Source organism: Onychostruthus taczanowskii, unplaced genomic scaffold, assembly GCF_017590055.1.
Source record: "Onychostruthus taczanowskii isolate IOZ18803 unplaced genomic scaffold, ASM1759005v1 scaffold44, whole genome shotgun sequence".
NCBI classification, from domain to species: Eukaryota; Metazoa; Chordata; class Aves; order Passeriformes; family Passeridae; genus Onychostruthus; species Onychostruthus taczanowskii.
In genome coordinates, this window is record NW_024501903.1 from 4,259,508 (window position 1) to 4,280,836 (window position 21,329).

Below are 21,329 nucleotides of genomic sequence, written 5' to 3' on the forward strand. Positions count from 1 at the left end.
CTTGTTTGGATACTCTGTATGTTTAGAAGATACATTTATATTCAGAAAGTGTGCTAGAAGTGTTTACTGCCAAAATGTGTTCTGCACGAAGTCTGGCTTTTTCTGTTTGCTCCTTGGTAATGCAGGATTAAGGATATCGCAGACGTTGGAAGTTGGCATGGGCTGAGAGAGCTGGAGTTATTCAGTATGGATACAAGAAGGCTGTGGGGAGACCTCACTACAGCCTTCCAGTGGCTGCAGGGAGCTTATAAAAAGGAGGGAGGGGGAGTTTTCATATGGGTAGATAAGGACAAGGGAAATGGCTTTAATCTGACAGAGAGTGGGTTTAAGTTGCGTACTAGCAAGAAATTCTTTACTCAGAGGCTGGTGAAACACTGGAACACATTGTCCAGAGAAGTTCTAGATGCCCCATCCCTTCAAGTGTTCAAGGCCAGATTTGGTGGAGCTTTCAGCATCCTGATTATGGGAGACATCACTGCTGTGGTTGGGGCGTTGGAATGAGATGATCTTTAAGGTCCTTTCCAATGTGAACCATTCTGTAGTTCTGTGATAGGCACTTTGACAGTCTTTGCGTGTATTTTTTAACAGATATCATCAGAATGCCTTACAACCAGGTGAGCTAAAGTTGAGATTGGGTGTTCCTTGCAGGATTGAGGAGGGTTAGATACTGAAGTAAACCCTAGTTACATTAAAGGCTTACCTTCTTGAAAAGATAGAAGTTGTCTTGCTGCAGAACTACTGTAGAGTTGTGTTCATTGAGGATTTTTTGTTCAGTGGTGTCTGCTATTAACAAAATGGTTTCCCTGTTCCAGTGGGCTGGGCTACGGTAATGTAACTGTACCACTGTTAGCAAGCTGCCAGGTGAGGCATTTGTTGGTACTGTGCCTGCATCCAGGAGGTGTCCGGAGCAATCTGCAAGGGTTGGTTACGTGCTATTGGCAGTACAACAGCAGCTTGTATGTGTGTTTCACAGGCCTTGTTTTAAAAACATGTCTGTTAGCACAACTTGGTTTTTATTGTATGGAGGTGCAATAGCTATAGAATATTTACAGGTTCTTCGGAGCAGAAAGAGAGGGCTATAACTACATACTGTAACCAAAAATTTACTGTATGCAAAGGCAGATGGCTTGGGCACTATTTCTGTCAGAGACAGAGAACAGTGTGGTAATGTTCAGTGTGTGTGTGGTGATCAAGAGACCTGAGGGTTAGTATCTCTGGCATCACATACTGATCTCTCAGCTATCTATAAACCATGTTAGGTGCCTTCTCTATGCATCTTAAGGTGAAATCATAGGATAAACTCACATGTATGCAGGCTGCTTGAAATACCTTCATGTTTTTGGTAGGATATAAAAGCAGTGTTAAAGCTATGCAATTTTCAGAGTAATTAGTCTTCATCAAAGTTAAAATGTTCCATCTAATGCAGTTCATCGTGCTTCCATTCACCCACTATGTGTAACCATTCACACTATAAATATTATATTGGATACTTAACTATTATTATACATTATTCTCATATTTAATATTAGATGCTAATATATTAAGTATTGATTTCAATATCAAACCAGTGGCTGTCATTCAAAATCCTGTCGTTCAAAAAGCCTGTCCAACCACATGTCCTAATGTATTCTTAAGCAGTGCTCATATAGAACCCTTAGGGTACATACCTGCTTTCTAGCTTGTCAGAACCTGAAATGGGCTGCATCCTCAAGTGTTTGCAGCTATGCACTCTGGAAATACTGACAATCTTGAACAAAGAACTATTCATAATTTTATTCATGAATGCATTGAAATTAGCATGTGATCAGTGAAAAAAGAATATTGATTTTTCCCTGGTTTAATTAGGCCAGTGTGTTAAGTATTCAAATTGAATATACAGCTTATCCAAGAATTGTCATGTTAGTTGGCTGATAGATACAGACATTCTTCATCTTTTAATCAAGAATCATCTTTAGAATATGATTCACAGTCTTGTTATTAAGCATGTTTGTGAAGACAAGATCAAGGCTCTAAGTTTACAGATACTTTTCAGTGGGAATAATGTGCTAGTGTATGTGTGGGAGCTTAAAATGATTTTGAACTAGATTTCATGATAAAATGCTTTTAAAGGGTATTGTAGGCACTGAATGTAGAGGAAAAGAATTCAGTAGCTTTGGTATGTCTTGCATATTTCTTAGTATTAGGGAGCTGAAACGATTGTTGGTTTGTTCTGTTTTGAGGAAGAATTTAGTCTTAAGAGTGGCTGGCAGCTGGGAAATTAATCCTTAGAAAGGTAACTAATGTATTTTAGATACTTTTGTATTGACTAGTATTTTAAGATTTTAACAAAGATAGTTCTCTCCTGTTATTACAACTGATAGCTACAGGTAACAGCCATGGGTTTTAGTGTGTTTTTTTCTTTGATTTTCAAACTTAGTGGACCCAGAGAGTGCTGCTTTAATACAGACTGCTTACATCACTTTGCCCACAACTGGAGAATACTCAATGTGGAGAATATGTCCATATGTAGTCCTAATGATTTAGTAACTGTATGTTGGTACACACTGTGTATCAACAGAGAATTGCATTGTCTTGGGAATGTGTGCAGCTGCTCTTCAGACCAAGATTAGAAGATGAAGTTACACTGATAAATTTGTGTAGTGCTCTATGAATCTTGCAGAGGTCTAAACATGTCAGGAAGGTGTAAAGAAAACTTTCATCTAGAAGGATTATCTGAATGTACAGGAACTGTGCAAGAAGGTTTGGCTCACTTGATTTTCGTTATAAACCACCAACATGAGGATGTAGGGAAGATGGGCATCCTTCCATATGTCTGTAGAAGGAAGTAATTTCCATTATCCAGCTGGGACACTATACTTAACTATATATATATAAAGAAATATATACATTCATATATATGTATTTGTGTGTGGATTTATATGTATAAATCATTGAAACTGTAGAGAATCGATACAAGGTCAGATGAATTAAGAAGACTGAAAATTTAGGAAACATTGCAAGAAAATTATTTTATTAAGAAGAAAATAGTAGTTTTTCCCTTGTGTTGAAATTTTTCATGGGGAGTATGGATATTCAGTCTCCATTGAGAAGCACAAAGGGAATTTCTTTTTTAATATGCACCAGAACATCAGATTTTGGAATATTAATGTAAGAAAACTTGGAACTGTAGAAATGTACAGTAACCACTGAAGGCTAAGGCAGACATCTTGGAAGAACGGAGGATGACTGTAGTGCGGTGGTTGAGTAGCAGTCACCCACTGGTGCCAAAAGTGGAAGGACTTGTCCACTTCCCTTCTTATTCTTCTTACCTTTGCATGTCATCATCTCCTTTTCTTGTTGTGGCTTTCACCTGTTTTGGTCTCTTGCGAGCCATTTTTTATCTGGTAGGATAATGGAAAAACCATGCTGTGTTGTGTCGCCTCATGTGTCATCCCCATTATCCCACCCACCGCCACTGAGGTCAGGGGTTTTTGTGTGATTTTTTTCTGTTATGAGAAGTTAGTATGGTTCAGAGAAGTACACTGGGGCTGACATAACATAAGCTGTGGAAGTGTGTGAATGTTTGCAGTTAGAGACAGGAACGGAACCACCCAGATTTGTCATGAGTTGTCATGAAAACATGTCCTGTGAGTTATATATCTTATGCATTTGTGTTGGTCTAAAATAATGAACTTCTGCCATGTGTTAAACTTGGATGAAGATCTAGGTGAGTTAAGCTATGGTTTCTGTTCAGCTTGAATGTATTTGAAATGAGAAAGTTATATTTACAGTCTGTGGCTGGAGCTATTTAGGCAATATTTAGCAGTATTTTAATGTTTGTCTTTAAAATGTGATGGGAGTACTTGTCAAGTTTAGATGAAAGCAATGTTCAAGTCTGTCTCGAAAAAGCAATTCTCCAAAGGTAACATAGCCATACTTGTCATTTCCACAATATTTGTAACTGGAGAAGTTTGAATAATCATTATGAATATTAAATGAAGTGTTCATGTAGCACCTTCCAGTATGTAGGAATTAAGATAAAGAAAAGAAAAAGAAAAGTGGGGTACATGTTGGTTTGAGTTGTTCTTCCCTTATTTTTAACTTCTTTTGCTGTTTCATTCCCCAGTGCTTTGTTTGTTGAGGAGTTTTGGTAGACACTACTAATGTTTTTCAGAGAATTCTTCATTGAAACCAGTTGTTCAACTGAACAAATTTTTACTCTATTTTTTTCAGAAAGTATATTAATTAGTTTTTGCAGTTCTCAAACAGAAGTAGTAAGTTGCTTGAAGTGTTACCATATGAGAAAAATGTAGAGTTAAAAGATACCTGAGGCAGTAATGCTGAGTTCACAGGGTTACTGATAGAGATTTGAAGTAATTTCTAAGAATTCCAATTAGAAATGGTGGTTTTAAGTAGGAGAGAGAAATATGATAGTCTCATTTGAGTTGCAAGAAAAAGGCAAGATGTAGCTTGATGAAATGAAAATATAAACCTGTGGCTATAGAGCAAGTTATTCAACATTATAGTAAATCTTCTTTCTGCTTATCTAATATAAATTAGATTAAATCATAGTTCTTTTTAAACATGGAAAGCTCAAATAGAATGTGACTTCTCAGATTTCTTTAACTCTTCCATAAATTGTTTCCTGAGTTAGTGTTAAGATGCTGTTTGTATGCAGAGAAAGTATTCTCAGTGGAAATTTTTATTCTTAATTTAAAAATGTGTGGTCCAGATTTCCACGTCCACTTTCTCAGGGGGACTTTGGTGAAGCCATGGGACAATCTGATGTAGTAAGCTACTTCTAGTAAAGTGGTTTGGTACAAATGGGTTTATTCAGAAGATACTAATTTAGAACAAGTAGTGTTTATGGCATATTTTGTTTTAAACTGCAAATGTAGGTATTTTCTGTTAATTAGGAAAATACTGAAGTATTCACTCAGTTTTCAAAGACATGCTTGTTATATAATATTCTTCAGATTAAATTCAGCAGATTAAATGCCATTTAGTGAGTGGCTCAGAATCAAATTTACCATCACTGTGTTTTGTTTGATAGCTCCAGTATGTCATTTGGGGTATCCTTGTTTTTGCACAAGCTTAATTTTTGCTTACAAATGTATTGTTTTAAGGAAGAAATCAGTTTTTTTAAAATTACTATTTTACCTGTTTGCTTTAATATTCAGAATTATTATGAGTATTATTTTTAGACAAATTGCTTGGTTCTATAATGAAAGTACTTGTTTACATCCAGGAGCATTCTAATCTTATTTCCCATATTTAAATAAGGCCATCACCTGTGGAAGAAGTGGGAAATTATTTAGAAAGTTATCATATGCTTACATTAAGTTATCTACTTTTAAAATGTCAGCTGGAATGTGTAGAATTAGGTCTGAATGTGTCAGGGTTTGTAGTTATCAGAACTGTTAATCTGTAGAAGTAGATTTTAATTATAGATTTTACAGAAAACCTTTTTCTTTTGTTCTTATTTTTGTATTTCTGATTTCTTGAAGTTTTTATAAATGTCCTTTCATGGCACAGTTAAGTCCTCCAATTATTTAAATATTAGAGAACACTGTATATATATGTTCTAGAAATGTTTTCAAAGCACTTTGCTAGAATAAAACGGCTATGTATTTGTGAAGTAATTTCAATTTTGTTAATTTTGTAACTGGATAACTTCAAAGTCATTGTGTCAAGGTGAATAGAAAAAATAACCTCCATAATCCAAAATATCTGTTGTCATGTGTGGCCAGTTGGAAAACTCGATACTTTTTATTGAAGTTTTGAGAATAAGGGACTACCTTGACTTGCCAGTTATTCAAGGAAGGAAGATGATGTGTTATAGAAATTTAAAGGAAAAAAATACAACTGGGAAGAATATCTAATATACAGACGTTATTTCTAATATTTTGTGTTATATTTCATGCAGACCACTCTGGTTAAAAAGGCACTTCTAGTTCAGTAAATAACAAAATTAAAATGGACTGTGAAAAACTTTGTTGCTGCTAAATTCAGTTTCTCCTTCATTTAGGGCCTGCTGACAAATGCTACATTACTGTAATTGGAACATGCTTATTTCTTTAATTCCACACCCCCCCCCCCATCTCAATAACCCATATTTTCCCCCTTTTGTCTGGGAAGAAAAGATGTGGCAGGCGCGTGTGCTTTCCCATAACAGGAATATTTTAAAACTTCATGGCTATATATATCATGAACTCTTTAGGGGTAAGCAGGGAAATGTTGGTCTTAAACCTATAAAATCTGTTTAGAAACAGTAAAAGCTTGCTGTAACTATATTCCTAACAAAAAAATCAAAGAAAGGAATTTTTTGTCTAGTGGCTGACTTCTCAGTGTCATAAAACCAGACATTTTTCATATCATCAACCAATTTGATGTGAACTTGCTGACTTCTGATCTTTGAAATTTTTCACCAAATTCCTGAAGTTGTCAGTGTTAACTGCTGCTACACAGTGTGTCATTGTGTGGGAAATGGTTGCATTGCTGCTTTCTCACCTATCCTTTGGAAATGTTTTAGCTGTTTAATAGACTTTTAGATTCAGCCATTTGCATTTTGATTAAGATTGCTGACCAAATGAGGGAGCAGCTCTGTTCCAGTGATCAAATATTTGTGTAGAATAAGAAGAAAATGAGACCATGGCATAGAGGAAACTGGTATAATTTGAAAACCATTATAGGAGTTGAAATCTAGGCAGCTAGGAAAGGTATTTAACTTGAGTATTGACAGTGTAGATAACCATGTCTTTTCTGTTAGTATTTTATTTTTGTTTCAGCATTTGGGTTGAGATGCCAACGTTTTTCCCTCTCATTTCCAAAAGTATGATAAAATGAAAGTGTGTCAGCTTTGAAGATTTTGTCTTGTTGAGAAAATGGTCCCTTAGAGGAAAGCAAAATAGCCCCATATCAATAATTATTAAATCTGCTCAAATCTAAAAATAATTTTGTATGGCCTTGGGTGAAATAAGAATTGATCATAAGCAGATGCACACTCTTAAATAAATTATCTTAAGGATAGGCACTGTCCTGTATTCCAACATTGTGAGTAGCCACAAGTGTACCCTTGTGAGTGGAGTGTCAGTCACTAACTAGCACATTTTCTCTTCACTTTGAAAGGTACTAAATTAATTGTGTTCTGTTGAACTCCTCTATGTGGGCATAAGTTGTGTGAATATTAATTCATGCAATAAATGTTTTATATTTCCTTTTGTATTTAAAAAAATAACCAAGTTTGCTGTGTGGACTTCAATTTTAAAAAAATACCAGTTGAGTAAACATAATCTGATGTGCACTGGCTTGTGCTTTGTATCCACCAATATGTATTTAAACATTCTTTTATTATTCTTGTATTTTTTAAGTGAAGAACGTAATGTGTTTAGCTCTTGGCACTATCCGCCTACTCATGTTGGAGATCAATAGTTCAATTGCTTACTGAAAGGATAGTGTCTCTCGTATTATATGTATTTAAATGGCTCAACTATCAATAACTTGCAGCATATAACCAATTACTTGCTTATTCTAGGTAGTGTCTGTGGTGTAAAAGATGAAAAAGCAATAGCTAACAAAATGGATATCTGTCACAGTTGCTTGACCTATTTTGAAGTAACTGGGGTGTGGGACACACTTTCTGGCCTGGAATCTTACTCTTCCAAATATTTTCAGTTTATTTTACTTACAAATAAAATGTTGTTAAAATGAGAGATACAGGTAAAGCACTGGAAATAATCAGGTACTGCATGTACATGAAGTATGTAAATCTGGCTTACGTTCAGTCTGCTTGTCAGGTTACCACAAGTGACACAGCCTGAAACTGTATCTGAAACTAAAACCGTTAACAAAAGCTATTCTCAGCCCAGTTCTTTATAATCTTACTGTGAATTCATATGAGTAAGATTCTGGGAAAAGAAATCATAAAGACTCATTCAGGATACCTTGTGGTTCCTTTTTGTGGGGAAGGAAAGCAGTTTTTTATAATTTTGTCTTAGCAGGCTGTCTGCTACAGAACGAGGTGCTGCACAAGGAGTTAGGTCACAGGCACATGCTGAAAGCACATGCATTCTCTGGGGTAATTTGGGGCAGATGCATTTGATGCTTTATTATCCAGACGGACTTCCTCGTGTTTGCCATGGGTCAAGACTCATGGTCTCTTACCATGGGTTGGCTAATCCACATCTACATGCCTAGTGTGGAGTAGACACCATACTTTATCATCATAGCCTTGTAGTCACTGCTTTGTATAGGTGATTGCTGCTTCTTTCTTGTGTATGAATCTTCAATCTTGCTCTGCTCTTACTCTACTTCACACCTTTATACTTCTTTCACCTGGTAACTATGAATAGCATAAGGCAATGAATCACTTGGCTCTTTCCTGTAATGAAGGCTGAATGGTTGAAAAGCTGTAGAACTCTTGGTTGGAAGTTGTGAGTATATTATTTTTCTAAGCCTGAGTATTGTACTGTATGTTTTACAGTAGTTAACTTGAACAGGGTTAGTCAATATGCTTGCTGTGGTACAGGTGCAATTCCAAATCTTTAAGTGTTGCTGAGATGTCTGTTGGCCAGACCTTTGTTATGATTCCTTGCAAAACCCTTGCTTTGGTAGAAAAAGACCCAAAGTGAACTGAATTATGTGAAAGTCACTTGGTAGTGAAAGCTTTCACTGTTACAACAAAAATAAAAGCTAAACACTATTTTAAAACAGGCTACAAGTGTTTCCTTGGAAAATCTAATTTTGCCTCTGAAACTTCTACCGAAATTCGATACACACTTTAGTGTCGGTAGGTAAGTGGTGTTCTCAAAACATGTTTTGTCAATCACAAGGTTTTTGATCTTTAGGAATACCTGTTGAACTACTCTTTCCAACTTCAACTTACTTTGTAAGTACTTCTCTGTTTTTGCCTGCCTTTATTCTCTCTTTCTGTAGATTTTGCATGGATTTGTAAATTGCTTTAGATTGGAAGGGATCTCAGGTTTTGTAATGACCTCCAGCTTTTAAACCACACTGGCTATTAACAAATCTGGCTCTTTACAGGCTCTGGTGCCTCACCATTTTCTTTTGTTTTCATCCTTTTTCTGTGAACCTCCAGGAAATACCTGATCGAAGGTAGCCTTTATATTCTCCCTCTCTGCCTCCAGCCTTCTGTTTTGCTGGTGGAATAAACTCGCCTCCTTCAACCACTTCTTGTGCATCATGTGCTTTACACCCTGGGCAACCTCTAGCTGTCCCCAGCCACATCCATGGATATGACTGCATTTGTGGCTGTCTAAGCTTCCCTCATATAAGTCTCCCAGCCAGCTGCAAGCTTAAGGTTCTTGTTGCTAATTGCTGCCATTTTTGAAACAAGGAATGACATTTGTTTTCTAACACCTGTATGCTGTGTGTCTTATGCTGTGAAAGTTTTAAAAGTTTTTAGAATTGCAGAATTCTATGATTTTAGGTGGTTTATTTCCCAGGAGAGTATTTCTTTTTCTGCTGTGAGGTATTCTGGGCCTTAATGAAGAAGGTTGACACAAAGTGATTTTCCTTTCTGTGGTGTTACAGGAGTAACTATTCAGTCTTCCTCCTTGACTCCCATGACAAGATGATCAATGAATCAGGCATCATTCTTTCACTAAGGGGTATCCTTTGTTTTCTTGATTATTTCGTTTGTTTCTATTTTTGCTCTAAGATGAAAGCTGCTCCCCTTAGTGCTGTACCCTTTGGTTAAACACCTGCCTGTGGTATTGCTTATAGCATTTCCAGTAAGTAGCAGCCTGGAGATATGTTGCTTTGGGGCCCTTAGATTTCCAAACACACAGCTAGTATTTTTATAGGTGGGTGTGAGACAAGTTGTGTTAAGCGTAGGATGTGAAAATAACTATATATTTGTTCCTCTCCTTTAATGAAGGGTGTTTGTGGAAATAGGATAAATAAGAACACTGTATATGCAGTGTGGGATGTAGTGCAGGAGTGTGGGATGAAGGATACCATCTTTTGCTGTCTGTACTATGCTGCTTATAGTATACTTAGCACAAAAATTGCTGTTCTAATTTGGGTGTAACTGTGCAAATATTTCTTTACCTATTTAGCATTGGTCATGAAAATACTTTAAAAAGAAATTTCAGAGAGATGTTAACTTTTCTGAGATGGGTATGATGTAGGTACTTTGAGGTATTAATACGTACCAGATTGTTGTGCATCTGTTCAATCAGTATTTTGGAGAGAGAGAAATTTCATGTTTCACTAAATTTAGTTTGTAGTAACTGTAGTATTGTAGTGATTCCCTTGTTTGTGTTTGCAGATTTACTTCCACTGAAGGCTGGAGTTGCCTCTGTACTTCTCTTCTTGCCTATGTTCTCTCCCAGTTGGTCACTGGTTCCTCATAATGTGCTTGCACTCTCTCCCTCTGCCCCCCTGCCCCAGGTTCATTCATATGCTTTTCACAGAAGCACTCATCAGTCCTGTGAGGGATGATTTTCTGTGGGTTACATAGCCTGTTTTCTTTTATACACTGCAACAGATTATGATTTCAAAGTTCAGTGGCATTTCAGAAACCATTTCTCCCAGCACAAAATATCATCTACACTGGATATTTATTTGGGGTGGGTTTTTTTTAATGTTTTTAGATAATGAATTTTCAAGTGCCACCTCTTCTTTTGTATTTTTCATTACTGTTGATGTACTAGCAAATGTTGCGTTTAGGAATAGAAATTCTCACTTTCTAATATGCACTTGCACATCTTATGCCAAAACACATGACTGGACATCCAGTGATGTGTGTACCTTTGTATTTGATGTATGTTCCTGCCAGATAGCCTTGGACAAAACTGCTTGTGTTACTATTTAGGAGGGAAGAAGCTGCAGGGCTTGGTTTTGATGATGCAGTTCAGAGCACGTCTCTAAAACTGCCTGTGTTACTATTTAGGAGGGAAGACCTGAAGGTGAAGAAGCTGCAGGGCTTGGTTATGATGATGCAGTTCAGAGCACGTCTCTTGCTGAGTAATATCCTAGCATAGTCTTAACAGCCCCAAATCATCATCCAGTAATAGATAACCGTGACTTAAAAATGAGGTCATGAATGCCTGTAGTCATCACAATTTTACTTGTAGATAAAAGAATGTTTATCTCTCCATCTCATTACATTTATGAATGTGGAAATCATTTCCTGCTCGCTTCCTTCAGTACTTAAATATGTAAATAGCAGCTTTTTCAATTCTGACCATATGAGTTCAGAGTATGTGGTAGCTGTGCTTACCTGCTGCTCTGGCTGAAGGAAGGTCCTGTCTTTCAGGAGTCCTTCAAGGTGATTGTTCATAGGAAAATATAAAACTGTACACATAAGTGGAATGTTTGCCTTCAGATTAAATGGGCGTTTCCAGTATGCTTTGGTAGTCCTTAGACAGGAAGGCATAGGATGTTCTGAAGTCTTGATTTTTACTGATCTACAGCCCTTGGCAGAGCTGTCAGTTTGAGTGAAAATTGCTGGTTTATTTTTGGAGTGATAATATTTTGGAGTGATAATAGTAGAAAAATTTCATCACTATGATGTTGCATTAAGCTTCATATTAAATAATAGCAAGCTGTATCATCATATAGTTGTTTCTCTTGTATTTGTCAACATAGTGTTGTGATCTTAAGTCATCCCTTCCTTCATCAGCCTTTGGAAATAAGTTACTGGATGATGAGACATTGTTCTGTTGGTTGTACTGAAAGTACAACTCCCCATGATTACACAGGTGTCCAGGCTGAACAGAGGTGGGAAGGCTTTGTTTTAGCTAGCCAACCTCAGGTCTTGTGCTTCTAACCATCTTTTTGGTTAATGATCCAACTCTGTCAACTTCTGGCCTTGTTGCTAGAGGCTCCTTTTTCCACTCAACATTTCCTCTGCCTTTTTGAAGGTGTTGATTGCATTGTATCAAGACTAAGTAGTATTTGAATCTTTTATTATTCACTTTGAACCAGTGCTGGAAAGTATTTAATGATCCATTAAGAGGCCAGAAATCTGAGATTACAGTTAATTCTAGTCATAATCTTCCAGTAAAACTTAATTAAATGGTACCATGTAATAATTATTTTGCTATTTAATGCTTTAGGAGTTTGAAAGCTAAGAGTTGTTAGTCAGAGGTAGTGCCAGTCATTATGGTACTTCTGTTCCAGGGCCTTCTAAGGCAGCTGCAAAACTGCAAGTTTAATCTTGGCAGTCAGCAGAGTGAGCTTTGTATTACTAAGTTCTGATGGACCAGAGTCATCCTTCTTTTTGATATTTATTTTGCTGGAAAGCCCCTCAGTTTTCATTAAAAATATTACTACATAAAATGAATGTACTGATGTTTTGGGGAGCGTTATTGATCTTCTTTAACAGAAGTGATAATAACAACAGAAATTTTTCTATTGCAGATTTAATCCAGTGCACAAATGAGATGAACGTGAACATCCCACAACTGGCAGATAGTTTATTTGAAAGAACTACCAACAGTAGCTGGGTAGTGGTCTTCAAATCTCTTATCACAACCCATCATCTAATGGTGTATGGAAATGAGGTAATACAAAAATGATGTATTGTTTTGAGAACAGTTGCAGTCCCTCATTTCTGTGAATGCTTCCAGTAATTCTTTTGTAAGACAATTCCAGTTTGCCTTTTTGGATCCTACTCTGAATGAACACAGGTCTAATCTTCCATTTGTTTCTGTTGTTTCTACTTCAAAGTGTGCAATTCTAGCATAAAAAGTAAATGTCCCAAATGCTGAGGGTACTTTTTTCCTATGTTCATATTCTGATGATGAAAGAAAAAAAACCAAGAAAAACTAACTCGCATGAGATTGTACAAGCTGGAAATGGAAGCATTTTTGCCTTTATGCTGTAGCTATCCCTCTGGTATTTTCTCCTAGATAACTTCATTCTAAATTAATTTCTACCATCACACCCTAATCTTTTACAATGAAAACAAATGTGTGCCTATGAGTTGGCTTTGAGGGTCACTCTAGGACGGTGAAATAACACCAAACTGTTAACAGTTAAACAGTTTAACAAATGTAACTCCAAGTTACACAAAAAGGAATAAACCTGTTTTGTCTCACAATTTTAATTCCTAAGGGGTCGTATTGTTTGGAATACCAAGCCAAGCATAGCAGCAGCTTGAATGTTTTGCCTTTAAAAAGGCAAAAAAAAATATTTCTAAGGCTTTCTTAGAAAATTTTTGTAAACATTCCTTTTTACTGCAGAATAAGGTAAGCTATATGAACTTTGGAATTGAGATAGTTTTAGCAAATTATCAAAATTTTTCATTTGAGTTTGCATTCAGAGGAACTGTGTCCTCTAACTGACTTGTGTGGGTTGGATGGGGAGGTTAAGTTTTTAAACATGTACTGGTTTCCCTTGCAGGTTATTGCTGGTCTGGGTGAAAATCTATTCTGTGTAGCTAACTAAGCCACAAGAGGGCAAACTTCTGTTGTTGGCTTGAAGCTTAAACCCTTTCATTGGGATAATTGACACTTTCCAAAACATAATCTATACACCTTGCATTTTGAGTCATATGAATTTTAAACTGATACCAAAATAATTCATAGTATTAATTAAAAGTATTTCATGGGACCACTGTCTGAAATACTTTACATTAAGAATAGAATTTACAAACAAATTTTGCTTGCCAAATATATTACAGAAGTATTGAGGGTACGGTTGCTGCTGAAAAGGAAATGTTTCATATTTGGAAATAGTACTTGAACAATGAGAGTGAAATTGATTATAGTATCATTTAGATTGCAAAGGACTTTTAAGATCAAGTCCAGCTGCTAACCCAGTGCTGCCAAGTCCACCACTAACCCATAACCCCAAATGCCACGTCTGTATGTCTTCTAAATACTTCCAGGGATGGTGCCTCCAACTTTGCCTTAATTCCTTTATAAGTAGGTACTGAGTGCCTTTACTCTTCTCCAGTCTTTTTTCTTTGTAACCTATGTAGGCTAATGAAAGTAATGAACTAGTACATGTTATACTAATCAACACTGGTTTTGTCTTTTGTCAGAATGTTTCTTGCAACTGGATGATTGGCTTATTTTTGTAGCAGCTCTGTACAAATTTTTTCCTTTTAAAATGTGTCAACAATCTGAAATGTGTCTTTACAAGATGGAAAATAGCATCATTCACCTTGTGAAGCATAATTTGTAATTAAATATAATTAGAAGTATTGTGATACAGTGTTAATGCTTTATATTAATTGTTATGTTTGATATTTGATTTATAAGCAAACTAACATTTACATCACCTATTTTCATAGTTAAGCTAAGTACCATTACAATTTTATGCTGAGCAAAGGTGACTTGGCTAATTAGTAATATTAAATCAGTTGTTATAAAATTGAAGTCAGTGAAACAACTATGAGGATGTAAAATGAGAATGTATTTGAAGGGATTTTTTCAGAAGTTCAGAGTTCCATATTCTGGCTTAAAATAAACTCCAACTAAATGAGGCCTTCGTACAAAATTCCACTTGGATTTTTTCAGAGATTTATGGATAAAAAAATAACTAGCTTACTTCAATAGCTTAGCTGGTTTTGTAATGTTTTCAGGTTTGAAGTCAGTGTTAAGGCATAAAAGCTGAATTTTGTAACCTGGATAAAAAGTTTCTAGTATTGTTAACACAATTCCGTCTCCTTGGTAACACAGTAAAAGTATTCAATTTTTTTCTCTTTTGTCTAGCGTTTTATCCAGTATCTGGCGTCCAGAAACACATTGTTTAATTTGAGCAATTTCCTAGACAAAAGTGGATTGCAAGGTAAGGTGTTTTTAATTCATTAAAAGTTAGTAACGTGCTGAGGAACAGCAAAGACAGCTTGGTTACTCTTAATGAACTCTGTCATTTAGGAAGTAACTTTTCTGTCCATTTTACCCCAGACTCCATTTCTTAAATAAAATGCTCTAATGGTGTGGCAGGAACTGTCTGCTGGAGGACATGTTGCATCTTTTCTAACAGGCATTCTTAAAGGCTTCTGACTTCCTTAGACATATGGATCTCAGTATCCCTCTTATTACTCTAGAGACAGAGCTCTCCAAATGAGGCAACTTTGATTATTAATTTTTCAAAAATGCATCACATGTACATACATCATGTCAGTGAGACAAGCATCGTATCTAAAAAAAATTAAAGTTACTTTTTTGGAAAATGGATCAAAGACCATTCCATTTATTTTTTATATTAATTTGGTGGGCAAATAAGTCTTTCTCTGGTTCAGATTTTTCAACTGAAATAGTCTTCGAAACTGTTATGCTGCACTTCAGTGCAGTTCTGACCATACCTGTAGCTGTCATTGTTTTTTTCTCCTAAGGTGGTTCCTTACTTTGTCTACTGCTTCTTATATACTTCTGATCTTTGCCACAAGTATACTAGAACAGGCAGCCAAAGTGGTTGCCTGAGGACAGAAACCTTCTCAGTTATAACCAAGACTCTATCAAGTTGTCAGTTTTTGGAGTTTTAACTTGCATGGTCTCAGCATATACTATAAACAGATCCTTCTTCTTAGTCTATACCCTTGGATTGACAGTTATCAAAATATTTGCTATCACTGCTATCTTAACAGAGAAAAATTTCTGTCATATTGTGGTGTTTCCATCAAAGCCTTTTTTTTTTATATTCAGTTGCAAATGAGACAAGGTGTTGGGGAGCTAGTGTGAATGCCTTTGTGAATGCATAATTTAATTTTTTAATAGTAATTTCTATTGTAGTATAAAAGAACTCACATAAAAATTACTTCATTTTGCTTGTGAAAGTGATTTCCTTAGGAAGTGAAGTGTAAACTTTTACATAGTTGAGGTTGTCTAGATATTTGTGGTATTTTCTGTTTGATTTACATGGTGACTACAATGATGTACGCAGTTATTTTCAGATCATATTTTTGCACAATTTTGCGTAGTCAGTGGAGCTGTCTTGTGTTAATATTTTGCACTTTATTTTGAATAACATTCTTATTCTTTGATTAGGTAGGTAATAAACCCCTGAAACTTATTTTTTAGGTTATGACATGTCAACGTTTATCAGGCGATATAGCAGGTATTTGAATGAAAAGGCAGTTTCCTATAGACAAGTGGCTTTTGACTTCACAAAAGTAAAAAGAGGGTAAGGACTGCATTTTGTTCTACTGATACTGAGGTTTTGTTGTATGTCCTGTAATTCTAGTGAAAAATACCGATGTTAGCTCAGGCTTAATATAGACAATAATGATTCCTTTTCTCTTTTGAATATCTCCCATGACACACAAAAGCCCAACTGCCCAATAATATATATTGCAGAACATATTTTACTTCAGGTTTTGTAATTTTATCTTTAAACATTAACAGTTTAATATAAGGAATGAAAGGTGGTATGCATGGAAGTCTATATAAAAAAGTAGAAGTTTGAACAAGTCTTTCACAACAGATTACATACTTTGCCTTTTATGTAATATAGAGGACCATGCCATTAATTTGTGCTTCTAGTTCTGGAAGTTGTAAATGACAGGTGAAACACCTTGCAGTCCTTCCTAGTGTTCCTCTGTTTTTGTCACAAAATATCTGTGTGAAGTTTACTACCTTTGTGAAGGTAGTGTAAATTTGTACTTTTAATAGTACATTACAGCAGATCCTCTCCTGAGTTGGTCAATAGGAGTACAAATTTTCCCTGGAAAGTGTGCTCACTTAAGAGAAATGTGTTATTTTGAGACCTCGTAGCTGTTTACATGTAAAATAACACAGTGCAGAGCACCAGTAGTTTGGTAAATTACATGTTATAGTGAATTAATTAATCTGGAGCTCTTCTTTGGGAAGGCTGGAGAGAAGGTACCAATCACAGTTGAGTCTTTCTGTCTTTGTCCATTATCTTTTTATATGGTGCTTTTTAAGATTTAAAAGCATAATGCTAGTTTTACATTTGGGTGTCTTTTATCATCCATATAGCTGAATTTCTATTGGAAGTAAAAACTTAATGTTTAATCCACAGAAGTCTGAATTTAATACTATTGAATGAATTAATTGTACTAATGGGCTCTCTAATGGTATTTTGCATTAATGTTGTAAAGGCATTTGGAGTGGGCCTTAGAACACTGTCCAAATCCCTTCTGCCTCCTTGCTGAGACTGTTGAGTCCATTTTGGTTTGAACTGTGACAGTAGAGTAAAAGGAGGATGCCTGGGCTCCTTTTTCTCATTCTGCCTTTAGAGTTGTTTGGATTGATTGCCAACAACACAAAACAGTATTTTCCACACCTAAGGTTTGTGTGCAGTAAGGTGGCTGCAGCAGCTCTAGAGGGATTCACAATTGTTTTATCAGGTGTTTCAGGTCTAATGAGGTGAATTATTTAGCCTGCACCGTGTGCCTGGAGGTCCTTCTGTGAGCCAATAAGAATAACTTCCGATGGCAGCAATCTGCCTTTCCTACTCCATTTTTCTCAGGGCCCTCACACCCATGCTCTGCCCCGTTCAGTTTCTTGCATTTGCTGTTTGCTGTTAGGAGTAAATACACAGCACAAGTACAGAGCTGGAAGCAGCATGCTCTCCACTGCTTTCCAACCTGGAGAACAGCCACAAACTGTTCTGTGAAGATGCACTATGAGATTTGCACTTGCAGGAAGTATTTGGTTTGCTCTGTGCATGCTGATGAACTGCAAGGCTGTCTGATTTGTCTTACAGAAAGCAGTTGTTTCATGTCACTGAGAGGATTTAGTCTTTTCCTCAGCTGTTGCTTTTCTCAGATAGTTTTGGTATTCATTTGATGTTTTTTTCAAATGTGCAGCCAATCTTAGTCTATTCAATCTGAGCAGTTAATAGACAAGCAAATATTGGTGGTCAACTGTTAAAAGGAAATCTGATGTAGTCTCTAGAATCTTTCTGAAAAAGCTTGAAAAACATACTGCTGCATTTTTTTATTCTTTCTTACTTCTTTAAGTTGAAAAGAATCCAAACTGGTACAAAATAATAACTGGGTGATTGGAAAAAGAATACATCAAAAATTGCTTCAAAAATAATCTTTGGAATTTTTTTTTTGTTACCTGATGCATTATAGCTCTCCTATATTTCTAAACACTATCAGTTTCATTTTCTTTGAATAAAAGTTTATCTTGGAGTAATATTTTGACCAAATAAGTTGTCTTTCAGTGCTGCAGTTATTACGGTTATGTTGGCTAGACACCATTCCTAAGCACCACAAGGATGGCTTTGTATGGCAAAGACTTAAATGGTTTCTTTGATGACCTGATATATTTTCTATTGTTTCTTACTAACAATTACCTTCAAAATTCATGTGAAGAATTTTCTTTGGGTTTTTGTTTGTTTTTTTTTTTATTTTTCCTCACAATAGGGCTGATGGAGTGATGAGAACAATGAGCACAGAAAAACTGTTAAAAACTGTACCAATTATACAGAATCAAATGGATGCACTTCTTGACTTTAATGTAAGTTTAGCAGCATGTACATTTCTAACATAACATCAACTTACTGTACTAATACATAAAATAGGTTCAAGATTAAATGTCTTGCTCTTGATTCCATGTTATCTGCACAGATTGAAGAGCACAAATTATTTTGTTCATTGGTATACCCCCAAGAAATCAGAAAAAATAGACACAGTGCTCTCTAGGGAGAATGCTTTGTGCTAAATTACTGTGTTTTTATTGTGTACCTTATGTAAGAATTGCTTGTTTCTTGAAAAGCTGATTATTTATGCCCTCTGTCTTTTAGTTAAGTTAGTTAACGTTAGCATTGGTTAACAAAAATGTCTGCCAAAATGATTTGATTTAATTCTGTGATGAAACTGTTGGTTAGTTATGGTGCTACTTTCTGCTGACAGCCAGTGAGATGACTGAAAAGCCTGTCTTGAGATAGTGTGCTGAAGTTTAACTAGAAGTTTTCCAGTAAGAGATCAGTCCTGTTCAATTAACTTTTTCTCTGATCTTCCTAGGTTAATAGCAATGAACTTACAAATGGTGTAATTAATGCTGCCTTCATGCTTCTCTTCAAAGATGCCATTAGACTGTTTGCGGCATATAACGAAGGGATTATTAACCTCTTGGGTAAATACAACTGCTTTCTGCAATGCTCAGCTCTGGGGGGGAACTCAGTGAACGATTCATGAGAGCTGCTCTCTTGAGAAACTAAAACAGTCTTACTGTAAAACATCAAAATTTTACTGTTATTTCCAGTGTTTTTCTGTGCAGTTGCATTTGACATTTCTTTGTACCCAGGGTTAGGTAAAATCTGAAAGCAAAGTCCATCCAAGATTTTATTCACCTATTTTGTTTTCTTGCATTGCTTTGTTGGGGATTTTTTTTGTGCATTGGTTTTGGTTTGGTTGTTTTTTTCTTCTTTTTTTTTTTTTTTTTTTTTTGTTTTTTTTTTTTTTTTTTTTTTTTTTTTTTTTTTATTTTGTCTTATTGAACTGCATGGCAAACCTGAATTATAATATTAATGTTGGTTGGGGATTTTCTTAAGAAACGGTTTGTGTTTCCTAGTAAAGGAGTCAGTTATGGTCAGTTGCAAATCTGCAGTCACAACATCAGTGATGGCTTGGCTGTTGAAACTTCAATGTTGCTTTGTTTCCATGATTGGTTGTCTTATGTTCCTAGACCATATCTTATATATTAATGAGAATTAAAAATTCAGGGTTAAGGCCCTTTCACTTACACATACTGGAGATGAATTTTCCTAAATTTAGGAAAGAGTAAAGTGGAAAGTAATCAGTTGATTTACTTGATTTTGTTATATGCTGTGATGAGATGAAGGTACCTGATTGCTGTCATTACCCAGTGCTTGCAAAATGACAAGTAAAATCCAGGATAAGTCAGTAAGGGACAATCTGAAGTCAGTCAGTCTTCCAGTGTGATGCCCCTGTCAGCTTCCTTTCCCCTGGTAAGAAATAATATGCACTTACTTTCAAGTTATGCTTTGAGTGAAGCTTAATAAAAAGAAGAAACAGGCCTTGAAAGGACTTTTTGAAAGAGGAGTGGGACCCTCTTGCTTTCAGCACTGGTGTTTTCTAACCAGTTGTACTTCACTGTCCCAGACCATAGTAAGAGGCATCAGTTTATCAGAGAAGATCAAAATCTTGCCTGATATCTGGACACTGGAATAGAGTAGATATTTGACTGCCAGATTGTAAAACTGCCCTTTTTTTGTTTGTTTGTTCTTCTTCCCAAGAAGATGAATTTACATTTCTTTGAGAGACCTATTCTTAAACTTGATTGTCCTCTTCAAGGTGGTTATGCTTTTGTGCTATCTAGTACCTGCAAGGTAAGGTGCAATTGCATGCATGGAACCAATAGCTCACATTTGCAAAACTTTTGTCATTTGGTGCAAGTTAGGCGTAGTGATTTCTGCAGTTATCAATAATAACAGATCTGCAGGTATTTTCTGTTTGCCTTGGTTTACATGCTTTTACTTTGCATATCCTTTGCAATTCTTGATTTCTTATTTAATGCAAATATTCTTACTGTTTCTAGAAAAATACTTTGATATGAAAAAGAACCAATGCAAAGAAGGCCTTGATATATATAAGAAGTTCCTCACTAGAATGACACGGATCTCAGAGTTCCTTAAAGTTGCAGAGGTAAACTTAAGCCAGTCAACTTAGCTGTTTATTTGTATAAGCTTGTTAAGTGCTTATTTTATCATAAAACATGTCCTTCTTCCTTCCTGCTTATTTACTGATCACTTAAGGGTCATCTTGTTCGTCTCTGGTGATTAGTTCATTTGAGGACTGTATTGGAAAACCAGACTGTGGAATGCTTATTGGTTTATCTTTTACTTGACGAGAATTTATTAATGTGCATTTTAAAATTTCTTTGGTCATGGAATACTTGTGAGCTTTCTTTGAAGAATAGACTTGCTTTAAACAAACAAAGGAACTTCATGGTGATCTGCTTTCTATGTTTCTAGCTGTGTTCTAGTTTGAAACCCACAATTCTACCAGAAGTTTTAGATGTAATAACAGCTTCAGAAATAAGCAACTGGGACAAACAGATGAACATGGGATTTCTTCAAGATTTTTTGCTGTAGGTGTGCTCATAGAGGGAAAAGCAATTACCTTGCAAAATGTTTACTGTGTGGGTTTTTAAAGAAAAATGCTTAGTCTGTTGCCTTCTTGTTTCTAGAGCACTGCGAAATTGATGTCCTAATATTAGGGAATTCCTCAGTTGAGGTGTGCTCCTCTTCTTGTTTTTATTTCCTTGGTATTCATACCTCTCTTAACAAAATAATAAGCCTTCAAGCTTGGCTTGCTGTCTGTCCTGACAGTGTCTCTGTCCGAGATACTGTCTTCAGCTGATCAGACCATCAACTGAAGTTGAGAGTATTGATCTTTCTGTTGTAACAGTATATGTCCTGCTGCAAACATCCTAAAT

At 35.9% G+C, this 21,329-nt stretch overlaps 1 protein-coding gene across 9 annotated transcripts in view; it reads left to right on the top strand.

Annotated features, from left to right (window-relative positions):
* Window positions 1–21,329, top strand: part of PICALM (phosphatidylinositol binding clathrin assembly protein) — a 66,270-nt gene that overhangs the window by 13,291 nt on the left and 31,650 nt on the right. For all 9 annotated transcript variants that reach the window (XM_041414248.1, XM_041414247.1, XM_041414240.1 and 6 more), the window contains exons 2-7: window positions 12,367–12,509; window positions 14,667–14,742; window positions 15,978–16,080; window positions 18,293–18,386; window positions 18,893–19,004; window positions 20,430–20,536. In XM_041414248.1, coding sequence (XP_041270182.1) covers window positions 12,367–12,509; window positions 14,667–14,742; window positions 15,978–16,080; window positions 18,293–18,386; window positions 18,893–19,004; window positions 20,430–20,536 — 635 coding nt within the window. The remainder of the gene's footprint in view (window positions 1–12,366; window positions 12,510–14,666; window positions 14,743–15,977; window positions 16,081–18,292; window positions 18,387–18,892; window positions 19,005–20,429; window positions 20,537–21,329) is intronic.